We start from the raw sequence: 12,389 nt of genomic DNA, 5'->3' as shown, positions 1-12,389 counted from the left end.
TTCAGTGACTTCCATTACAACGACTCGTGAAGTATTTAGGCTCTATCTTGTTCTGTTGCCTCAACTCATCCTTCCTCACGTCTCATCTTTGCATCGTAGGTAGCAATAGAGGCAATAAAGGGAGGGAGAGGAATCAACAATGTTCAAACTGAGGAATGAGAAAAGGCTATAGAATTTATCTTCAGTGGATTCTTTTAGTTATAAGTTTATATTTTAAAAAGACTTTTAGTTTGATTGTTTCTGCATACATACAACAACATACCTACAGTGATCTGCTCTTAGAAAAAAAAACAAATACAAACTGCTTTTATTAAAAGCTGTCAAGTTGTTTAAAATATAATCTAAATAAAACTCATTGCAAGAATGAGATATTTTCATTTAGAGGGTTAGGGTCAATTAAGAACATTTGTTTTGTGTCGACTATAGCCAACTGGTGAAAACAACATTTTCACAACTAGGACATTTTGTATGCGTTCTTACATCAGTGACGTTGGGAATGATTTAAAATAAAATACAGCTCACTTATACATTATGTGAGACAGATTATTTGAGTTAGTAGCCTTATTCTGCTGCTGTTCTTGGAACAGAAGGCTTGACTTGTATCCATGCTGCTCGAGAGGCAGCCTAACAAAGCAGCTGTGATCATGATCGGTGGTAAGAAATCAGGACTTCAGTCATATTGTTTTTCGATGTAGGCCTACAGGAAGATGTTGCATCACATTGTGTGCTGTCCCATTTCATCAACACCATCCCTGAAGTAGCCTTACTGTTAGAGCTCCCCGTGATGTTATCAGCACACACACAAAAACTGAAAATAACAAAAGAAGACAAGCTTGTTTTTCATGTTCTGCAGTGATGCTCCAACGACCCCCGACCTCAAAATGAGCAATATTGAGTGGACACAGCGAGACACACATGGACCAAAATAGACTATACCAAGTCTTTAAGAACTAAGTCAACCCGTTTCGCCGTCCTCCTGACTGTAGCCATAAAGTAAACTGAGTTGAACCATCTGAATGAACCTGCTGAACTCCAACAGAAAGCTATACACACTCCACAACACTAAGTGGCGGTGTGGCCGACTGTGTGCGCACGACTGTGCTGAAAAGCTGTGAAGATGTGGGGCCGCTGTTCAGTCAGCTGCAGACTTCAGACTGCATGAATTGTCCCGAGCACGCACAATGCCTTCTCCTATCCCCATTTCACGCTTGCTGCCCAGAGACATCTACCCCTCTCTGGATTTCGGGATCTGCAGCAGCCCGCTAACAAAACACTCCCACGGCTCCACATTGCAAGTCCCCATAAATCGGCACCACGGAAAAGCTGCCAGTCGGCTCTGGTCCTCTGTGATCCACTGGAAGGAGTTGCGCTCCGCACAGCCTGTGGGCTCCGGAGGGTTCGGCTCCGTCTACCGGGTGGAGTACCTCGGGGAAACCGTCGCGCTTAAGAAAGTGAAGAAGTGCACCAAGAACAAGTTGGCGTCCCGGCAGAGCTTCTGGGCGGAGCTGAACGCGGCACACCTGCGGCACGGCAACGTCGTGCGCGTCATCGCTGCGACCACCTGCGTGCCGGACGATTTCGGGGACGATAGCAGCATTGGGACGATACTGATGGAGTTCGTGGGGGACCGAAATCTACAGCAGATCATTTACGGGTGTCCTGAGCCGCTGGGGGTGGACCGGTGGCTCAGGTACTCCACGGACATATTAAATGGTTTGCGCTTCCTTCACTCCCACAGCGTTCTCCACCTGGACATCAAACCAGCTAACGTGTTGATTTCCAGTCAGGACACCTGCAAAATCGTCGATTTCGGCTGCTCATTAAAAGTGGACAGTGGATGTGAGGTCAGCACAGTCAGCCGTCAGCTGAGCCACGTAGGCGGCACGTACACGCACAGAGCCCCGGAGCTGCTGAGAGGTGAGGCGGTATCTCCCAAAGCAGACATCTTCTCATTCGGGATCACCTTGTGGCAGCTGATCACCAGAGAACAGCCGTACGACGGCGAACGGCAACACGTGCTCTACGCGGTCGTGGCGCACAACCTGAGGCCGTCGGTCCACACCAACCCTGTGTTTGAGTCGGAGCTCGGACTGCTGTGCAAGACCCTGCTGAGCCAGTGCTGGAACGCAGATGGCACCTGCAGACCTACTGCTGAGGAGCTGTTGCTTCACCTGGAGCAGCTGCGCTCCCATATATGACTCTTTTTTTTTTTTTTTTTATTGCTTGTGCAACACATGACGACTGCTGTGGGTTTCTTAAAATGAAAAAGTTTGAGTAACATTTTAGTGCCGCTCTCCTGCTGTCATTTTGAAGCAGTGTTTTTTTTACAGGATTCATGCGGAATAAATATAGTGACTCTCTTTATTACCGACGCCACCTTGTTGTGAATGATTCATGTTTAAATTCGGAATATAGACAGAGTCTTATGTCAGACTATAAGCTGTTTTTGGAAACTTATTCCATATCTTGCTCCACCTGCAGATGCGATTTCAACGCCTACTTGTGTGGCTCCCAATGAAAAAACGATGACACCTTGAAAGTTGTTGGAGTTTCATTATATCACCAAGGATTGGGTCTTTCAAATGTGATGTTATTGAGGGGAATGAAACTGAAACCATGCCACAGCCATACTACAAGAAAAATCCTAATTTATTCTGTTTTTTAAATATAATTCTTAGACTTTAACTGTGGGGATTCTTACTCACTTTGTCCAAACAATTTATTTAAACTGGGGAATTAAAAATCTTTTGAAATTCAGTTTTAATTGTCATTATGAGATTGTTACATGAGATGTAAGTGTTGTATGTTTTCATTAAAATGATTTTTATACTTAATTTTATTCCTTGTATATCATGTTGACTGGTCAGCACTTTTTCACAGACACTTTGGGCTTTTTTCCAAGAATCAGTTTCATTATGACCAAATCTAGCAAGTGTTTTACTTATCAGATTTGACTTCCTTCAGTGACTTACTTTTGTTGCACAAGTCAAGAACCATTCTTAACACTATTTCTTTATGGAAGTGAATGGAATGACATTTCAGACTGGATGTATCTACATGAACGTGTTCATACAATAATCGAGAGAATTAAACATCTAATCAACATTTTCTTCTGCCATGCAACACAACCTGCTTCAGAAAATATCAATATACACAAATGAGCTTTAATTTATGGACAGCAGAGGTCACTGTTACTTCATAAATCAAACAGTACATTATTTGACAACAGAATGAACACTACTTACAGACTTGAGAAATATGCAGCACATTTGGTGGTTTTTACTTCATTATAGGGTAAAACATGAGCTCAGATATGGCATTTTTCAAAACTAAATAAACAATGTTGATCTGTGGATGGTGCTTGTTTCTTCACAGCAGCCATGCCAGGGCTGGATGTTACATCACCTGGTCACATATAGGACAATAAACAAAACCAGTGAGACAGTGACAAACATTGAAGACAACCTGGCAGTCATTGCTAGAGGCTTGAGAAATTCTTCAATAAATGAGCCACAGCACAGCCACAGAAAACATTACATATTGCATCATTTCCTGTTACAGTTATATTATTGCTGCATGGTGATGTAGGGAAAAAGAAGGGAAAACAACACATAATTTTTGGTTTTCATGGAGGGGCAGTCATTAGGAAACAGCTGAATGTTTTTCAGACCTGAATGTATATAAATGTTACAGATTAATATATGAAGATACATACAGTGAATTAGTCTTTTTTTATTCTTATTTTGACAGACTTATAAGCATTATAGATGGCACTGCAAGGTTGGTGATCAAATGTTTGTGGAACATGTATGAAAATCCATCATTATTCTATTCTGCTAGTTCTATTTTGTGCTTAAAATTCAAGTAGAGCCACTTCTGTCACTTTAGATACACAGACTGACGAGTTTGAAAGCTAGAGATGTACACTTTGCGGCACCCCCTAGTGGCAGAATACCAAAGAACCTTAATCCTACAGCACATCAGAACACCTTCAACAAGTTTGAGCATTTATGTAAAGACCCCAAACTATACAAGATGTTAAAAAATTAATTTAAAAAAAGGATTTTTCCTTGTTAATTCCTCATTTAGAAACTATCTGTCATGTTCTGGGACCAAAATAATGTTAGGGCCCTAAAAGAGAAAAAGTAAAAAATATATATCTTGTGCGCACGTTAGATAATATCAAGTGTGCACAACATCAGAACTTGTGTGCACAATATATTTTTTTTTTTACTTTTTGGGACTTCAGGGTCTTCAAGCTCCGTAGAAAAAAAATCTTTGCCCCTTGGACCCTAAATTAAAAGGAACAGGTGTAGTTAAGTACTTGAATTCTATGAGGCTGGGGGGTACCTACACAAGACAGTTGTGCATAGAAGGCATAGATCTTTGGACAGAAACACTGGATTCTTAAATACCATAACACAACACAGTACAGTCTTCTCAACCCATAGCTCTTATAGTCCATTGTGTCAAAACACAGCCTGTCTGATTAGTCCTTCTCTTCCTTAACATTACTATGCCGTCATCAGGGTTATTCCCTAGACTCGACAAAACTCCTCCAGAGACAAAGACGACACAATTCAAATGTTTTCACGGGCCGAGCAGGACTAGCAAAATACACTTCACTTTAAAGTAGTATGTCAATGTAATGTCTTCAAGAACAAAGTATTTACAAAGCACATTTACACAGTAACAACGTACTGGACTAGTGGTAATATACTGTCAAGGAAAGCACATTTGGATTTATACTATGACAGAGAAATAGTGACAAAACTCTTCACATTATCAGAGCACAAGTACACAAGTATTCAAACGAGTATTCACAATTCACAGGTCAGAAAAAAAAAAAAACAGTCCACAGTAACAAAGAGGAATATGCCCTTCAACAAGTACCGTATTCATAAATTATGTTTATTTGCAACCAAACAAACTATGGCAGTATACATGGAATCCCGATACTGGAGCAGACAGCTTTGTGCTACAAAGATTACATGATGGTCACCCTCTCAGGTGAGATCTGGGCAGCTGAGCCCACCGGTTCCAGGCGCTTGCACCGGACATGACTGCTGTCCAGGCCTCTGCGGATCTGGTGGAGCTTGCGGGCAACACAGGGTAGCAGCATCAGCACCTTCCCAAGTATGACACACACGGGCAGGGCCAGTGACACCACGAAGCAGGGCGGCAGGTAGAAGCGGTACGCCTCCTCCTCGAAGGCTCGCTTCCAGCCAAACAGCAGGCCGTGGAAAGTGGCAATAAGTAGAGCTATGTAGCCAAGAGTGGACTGGAGCAAAGACAGGGAGACTCATGATGAAACACTGATTTACAACTCCTGTGGTCACAGAGCAAATGGATAATCTAGTTTGTCTAGACACACAGCTTTAGTTACACTTTAACATAAGCATATAAGGAATTCCACAGTCAACACATATCCTTTGCAGTTTAGTAACCTTTGTGGTTTGTAAAGTGTCCATGCAGCATTCATAAAAGAATGATTCTAACATCCCAGAAAACACCTGAGAATCATCACATTATGAATTTGGAAAATGAATCTCTCTTTAGACCTCGGCCAGCCTTTCTGTATGTTACCTGTATGAAGCTAAACTCCCTCCAGTTGAGCGCGCTGTTGACAGAGGGAATAGAGGTGATGGCCAGAAGTGACAGGAGCCCGAGACTCATAATCCCAAAGGAAACGTACATCTCTACCCTCCACACCTCCTCCTCGTTCCAAGAATTTTCCAAATTAGCGTGAACCTGCCGATAAAACGGAAACGGAGATGAAATTCACAACAATCATCATCTATCACGTCTTCTTTTATGCATGGCCAGAACTTTTTTTTTTAAATACTTTATTGATCCCTGAGGGAAATTCTGGTTTACACTCTAGTTATTGAGAGACATGCTACTCACACACATAGGCCGAACGATTAATTAATGTAGAATGACTTCCCAAAGATTCACTACTTATATCATTTAATTTAAAGCTAATCAGGGAAAAAAATCAAGTGAGAACAAAAATGTGAATGTTGATGTCCAAAAAACTTATATATAAAAAAACTAAAACACATAATATGTGACACCTCAAGAGTCTGTAACAAAAATGGCTCATGTATCATGTCAGTGTACTGTATTTTATTCTTGAGTTAGAATCTAAAAGGAAAATTATCACAAATCTGCACAAATATATTCTTGGACTTCATGGACATGTTCAGAATTCATCACCCCAGAACATTTAATTTAGTGTTTCCAATAAAAAAAAAACAATTTCTCTGTTTGACCGACCATGTTTTGAACATTTCCATATATATAGACAGCAAATGTTGTGAATACGGAACTGGATTACAGTATGTGTAACTATCAAGTACTATTTTGAGTATTACAGGAATTATCTGTGTTTCCAATTAAATTCATGAATTTATTTGTTATATGTACATTTAAAAAGTAATGGAAAGATGTCAACCTTATTGATTACATTTCTAAGGTTGTTTTTTTATTTTTTGCCAAGAGCTTGATGAAGGGAGTTTTAGTCTTTGCAAAACATGTTCAACATTATTGGTAGGATCATATTTGTAGAAATGATCAAAGTCAACTGAGTTACAATCCCTTGCCCTTGCTGCTGAATCAGATATATTGACACATTTAAATAATAAAAATGCTAAAACAATTGGATCATACAGGGGTTTCCCCTTTAGCCCTGACTTGTTAAAGGTGCACTATGGAGTCTTGGAAGAGAAATATGAAAGTTGGAGAAGTGAACAGTTTATGTGGTATATGTTCATAACTCCATACACAAAGTGTCCTCAGAGGAAACGTGCTGCTTTCCCTGTAACACTGTTTGAAGATAAAATGCTACGCGAGAAGTGCTCGAGAAAGTGGGCCTGCAACAGTGAAAGCGTAACACTCCTGGTAGCTGATTAGCTCCGAACAAAGCTCCAGGGACACCATTTTGTCTTTGATTTAAGTTTATGTATTTAGTTCAGAAAATAAAGCAAAGAATTGTTTCACATCTCCAACTTTCAAATTTCACTACCAAAACTCCATAGTGCACCTTTAAGTTGGTAAAATGCATCATCGGTGTCAGTATGGGCATAACGTTAGAGCTCGACATGCCACTGACCTGCTGGTAGGCAGTGTTTAGCAGCAGGTACCTCTCAGACCTCCTCATGGGCAGACACACACTGTAGAGAACATGGACAGCAGCAAGGAAGAAGCTGAGGAGGCCCAGCTGTTTCCGGCTTTGCAGCCATCCTTCTAGCCAGTGTGGAAAATGCCTGTACTTTGTACCATAGTAAAGCTGGTGGGCGGCTGCCAGCTGGCCTGCCAGGTACACGAGGGCCAAGAGAGTAATGGCCACCGTGGGAAGTGTTCGGTTCACCATCTCTATGGGGATCTTATAGAAGTCACTCTGCTTGTATTTCACATAAGGATGGATGATATCTCGTACAAAAGAGTAGGCAAAAAAGAAGATAGATAGGGCCACAGCAGCCAGGACAGGGCCCCTCCAGCTAGGAAACAACTGTATCGGCATGGCCTCAATGTCCCTCGATGAAGACAGGGTGCCCATATCAACCGGCTGGAAGTAGAGCTGGCGTGCTAGTTCCATAATTTGTTGTCTAGCCTTCAATGAGTCACTGCAGATAAAGACCTACACAGTGGCAGGATTAGAGAGACGGGGCGAGTTAGAGGATGGAACATAGATGGAAAAATGTGATTTAAAGTATGCAGAAAAGTCATCTGTCATAGAACTTTATTATTAGTCTCCAAAAGGTATTAAAACAAATGACATGAACACAAACCCTCACTAGAGCAACACATGTGCATTGAACCCAAACTGTACAGTACATGCATTTCCTTTTCATTTTAGGAATCTGTAGATGTATCATCCAAATCGCTGATAAAGACATCTGACTGAAGGGGGGGGGGGGGGGATTATTTCAGGATTTATCCATCCAGCCAGGAGTAACATTGTTGTGGGGTTTTTTAATAGATTTTTAATTTGCTCTAGATTTGAAAGCTCACAGGACATTTTTAATCATTTGTGCTTAAATCTAAACTCTACTGCACACTGTCTAACATGCAAACAAACGTTTATTGGCAGCGTTTCAGTACTGGACCTTCCATCAGGCAGAGATACTTGTTGATGGACACATTGCTCTCCTACGCACCTGTCTTGTGACGTGGACCTTTTTCCATAATAATTTGTGCTTAAATTAAAGCAGGAATAAATTGTCGAGAGAGCTATAGCAAGGCAGTAAACTGGATGTCCAGTATGTGGGCTGCCATATCTTACTGTTAGAGAAAACACAAATCCTAATAAATCATGATTTTAGTGAGCCTTGAAATGGACAGTGAAGGCCTGACCACTTCTTTACAAGGTATAATGATTTTTTTTCAGCTTTGATTAAAGTATATATTACCTAATAGAATGGTATATGAAATATACCCTGTCAAAATCAATATTTAAGGACTGTATGCCACTTATTAACCTCTAGAACTTGGTCTAGATAATCATAGTTCCACCTACTGCATGTTTTCAAGGATGAACTTTGCTCAGTTGCTAATATGTAAGCACAGGTTTCACCAAAAGACCTAAGAAACTCTGACTGATATTTCTTTAGCCAACAACTGATACGTTGTCTACTACCTTTGACCTTTTCCCAGTGGGTGATGCTATGACAAATTTTTTATATGGTATTCACAAAGAGACGTTGCTGTCTGTGGGTTTTAGCAGTTCTTCAGAGAGGGGGTCTTAGTATAAGTCGGTGGATACTCAGAGATCAGGTAAGGCATTAACACCCCACAACAGAATCTTAGAAGAGTGTTATGATGTTACAAAAGAGCAGGTAAAAGACCTTACTCACACCTTATACACCTCACTGTGTATTATCTACAAAGACCCGGCGTTAATCCATCATTAGCACAGCACTTTTAGCAAAGTTCCAGTGGCAAGAAAAAAAACATCCTTTTAAGAGGCAGAAACCTCATGATGAGCAGTCACCTGACGAAACTGTGCTGGGCTTGAAAAATGGAATAGAGGGAGATGCAACCCAATCAATCAACTGATACAGTTTATATATTTGATAGTAGGGGTGCCGGTTAAGATCAGTCTGTAGAGCAGGCACCCAATATAGAGACTACAGTCCTTGATCCCAACCTCAGCACTTTGATACCCTAAACTCTCCTCCCCACGTTTCCTGTCTATCTTCAGCTGTTCTAGGCCACTTAACACTAATCTTAAAAAAAATAAAAACTCCACTCACCTGTGTGTTAGCATCTCTGAGGCAGCTCTGCTGCATAGACCAGGCTGAAATGACATTGAAGCCTTTGACCACAATGGAGTCTGGCAATAATGAAGCCAAGTATTCAGCGTTAGACTCTGGATACTGGTTCAATCTCCTGTTGTTACTCACATCCACAATAATCTTGCCTGCAGATGAAAAAGGCAAAGAAAGATGAAGTCAGTAGTTACAGTCTTTTAACTGAACTTTGGCACATCACAGTGTAAAAAAGTGCAACACAAACACACACACACACGCACACACACACACACACACACACACACACTGTATAGTTGTATAAAATGATACATGCTTTACTTTATTTGTTTCATGGTGCACGTGTGTGGTTATATACCTTCCAGTAAATGCTTGAGGTCCCAGAGGACAGAGTAGTGCTCACGGCGGATTGCCAGGAACACGATGTTTGCTTTTCCCACAGCATCTTCATGGTGTGTCACGTCCACCACATGGGGAAATGACTGGGCTGCTACTTTTGGATGACGGCTGCCCACCACAACGTGGAAGCCACAGTGCAGCAGACGTTTGGTCAGACACTTGGAGAAGTCACCTGAGCCCAAGATTGCCACTGTAGGCTTTACTGGCTGGGCAGAGAGACAGGTTCCTCCATCTCCTACTCCATTCTTCATGCTGTTGGACAGGAAACAGGTCTGGAGGTGGTTGGAGGACGAGGCCGTGAGGAACACGGGGCTCCTGCTGCCGTCCATCATGAAGATGTTGTCCATCCTTTCACCCTGTCCCTTATTTTCCCAGGTGTTCAGCATCTAGGATCTCAGTGAGTCTATGGAATGTTATTGGGACAAACAAAGCTACAAATATAACTGATCTCTAATTATTCCTACATATGATCACAGCGAGCATGACTATTCATCTGCACAAGCCTTTTGATGAACAACAGCTGCATTTCCATTACCAACCCTCTCGGTATAAAAGGGTAGTGACTGAATCAGGAAAGTGTGCTTCAGCGGTCAGGAGTAAGAGGGGAAAGAAAGTCAGTCTACAGTCGATTACAGGCATTTAAAATAACAAAGGACAAATCGTTTGGCTGATGGTCTTGTTTGATTTTTAAGGTTTTACAAATCAACAGTATTAACTCTTAACTCTTAACCAGGTAAAAAAAAAAAAAAAAAAACTCCCAACGAGAGCTTTAAATTTCATGAATGGTTCATGGAATGTATTTATGTTTTGATAAGTGATTATTACCGCTTTATAGATGGGCTACCTTAGAGAAATGGACAACTATAAGAACACAGATGAAATTGCCAAATTGGACGGTTTTTCTTGAGTCAATCTGAAATCCTCCTCTTAACACTGCACTCCTTGTTCGGTAGCCAGAGGTGTAGTGCAGGGTATACGCAGGTATACTAGCCTACCCACTTATTTTTCAGCCTCCATAGAGTACCCACCATCTCCTCTGATTCACATCATTGATGGATCAGTAGGATGGTGAAGGGATGACCCTCCCTCCTCTGTCTCTAATTGGCTGGTACACACTAACTTAAATATGCAAGAGGAGACTTGTGTCACTGTTAGTAACAGAGGCTGTTTATCCTCTGCTGGACGGGACACTTTGGGGAAAAAATAGTATGTCCACTTCTTCAGGTACCACCACACCATTGGCGGTAGCCTACTACAATTATGGATGACAAATTCTTTTTTTTTTTTTCAGCAAACTTTTACAATTAATAGCAATCGTGAATGAGTGAGACTACCAATGAAATTACTTTTATAGGATAAAAAAAAAAAAAATGCTCCTAATGACTGTGTTGGATATCTGTATCCACCTCGGCTGCAGTGGGCTTGTATTTCAGAGTACAGGCCAATTGAACGACACCCATCCAGCGACTAAACCTGCGTCTTCTCATGACCTTTTTTGTCTGCAGAGACTGTGATCTTGTGAAGGACGCGGCCGTGTGTGTTGTGCACAGACAGCCTGTGTTCACCTGTAGCGCTGCACACCGCCTCTGTTCTGTCATGTACATCACACATGACACATGCAAGCTGATGGCAACACGCGTTCAGCTTTATCGAGTCACACATGCACGCCAAGGAGGAGTCTGCTCCCAATGTACGAGTGTGAATGTAGCATTTTACCGACCTGTCACCGGGCTGCTGTTCTTTTTTTTTTTTTTTCTGTAGAGACGCAGACCATCAGCTAGCTGCCCATCGTGATCCTGATGCGGCTCAGAACCACATGCTGCGTTTAACATCTTTAGGGAAGGTCGGAAAAAACAGCTTTCATCAGGCAACTGTGCCGAAGTGTCAATCAAATGTGCTCTTCGTTGTGATAAAGCCCTTTGCTTCAATTGTCACTGGCAAACAACCCTTTTGGAAGTTGTTGAAATGTGAATACGAATCGTTTGGATTCATCTTTTTAAGAGACAAATTATTTAAGAAAGAAACCTAAGCAGGGAAACGGTAGCCTAAATTGCCTCAGCAGCAGTCACCCATATTGTTAAAAACAATAAATAAATAAGTAGAATCCTTAATTTAAGATAAATAATGAGATTAAAAACAACAAAAACTGAAACAGCTATAGCCTACATAACAAAAATCAAAGCACCTATGAATTTGTGCAGCGCCAATTCATAACAAATGTTATCTGGAGATGCTTTACAAAACGCAGGTAAAAGACCTTACTCATTGTTATGTTATGTTTCAAAAGAAAAATGGGCGATGGGATACAGGAAGGATTTCTCCTTTGTCACTAGTTTTTTGTTTTTTAATCTGCTGTGTTCATTGCCTTATTAGACACATATCCCCACTTGTGTCTCACATTTAAATGAACTAGAAATAGTCATAGTAATACTATTGGTCCTTTTAGCTCATCAGTTTGTTTCCAGCTATGTTACAGCTCCTAAAGTCAGCACTAGCTGCTTCATTACTTCAGTTAGCAATTCAAAGAGGACAGCCTGACATGAACTACTTTGTTTACATCAGAAAACTCTGTGGTGAGTCGTTGTCAAATGAAGAGCGTTGATTTAACAGAATTATAGGACTGCACATCAGTGAAAGTCTGAGATCATATCGTGATAAACAGCCTTCAAAGTTTGACTTTCTAAGCCGTCTGTTTTGTCATGCGACTCAGAAACACAT

General features: G+C 41.2%; 2 protein-coding genes across 2 annotated transcripts; one reads left to right on the top strand and one right to left on the bottom strand.

Moving 5' to 3' along the window:
- Positions 1-964: 964 nt before the first annotated feature.
- mos (v-mos Moloney murine sarcoma viral oncogene homolog) lies at positions 965-2,834 on the top strand. Its single transcript, XM_061064582.1, has one exon. The coding sequence runs from the start codon at positions 1,182-1,184 to the stop codon at positions 2,196-2,198; it is 1,017 nt and encodes a 338-aa protein (XP_060920565.1). The 5' UTR covers positions 965-1,181; the 3' UTR covers positions 2,199-2,834.
- A 1,662-nt stretch (positions 2,835-4,496) lies between these two features.
- Positions 4,497-11,484, bottom strand: steap2 (STEAP family member 2, metalloreductase). The gene is made up of 6 exons (XM_061064738.1): positions 11,392-11,484; positions 9,631-10,074; positions 9,258-9,424; positions 7,115-7,642; positions 5,587-5,751; positions 4,497-5,281 (listed from the first exon to the last, which is right to left on the bottom strand). The coding sequence occupies exons 2-6, from the start codon at positions 10,055-10,057 to the stop codon at positions 4,988-4,990; spliced, it is 1,581 nt and encodes a 526-aa protein (XP_060920721.1). The 5' UTR covers positions 10,058-10,074; positions 11,392-11,484; the 3' UTR covers positions 4,497-4,987.
- Between the last annotated feature and the right edge of the window lie 905 nt (positions 11,485-12,389).

This window comes from Labrus mixtus, chromosome 19 (genome assembly GCF_963584025.1).
Source record: "Labrus mixtus chromosome 19, fLabMix1.1, whole genome shotgun sequence".
NCBI lineage: Eukaryota > Metazoa > Chordata > Actinopteri > Labriformes > Labridae > Labrus > Labrus mixtus.
This window is presented reverse-complemented; position numbering and strand designations above follow the sequence as displayed.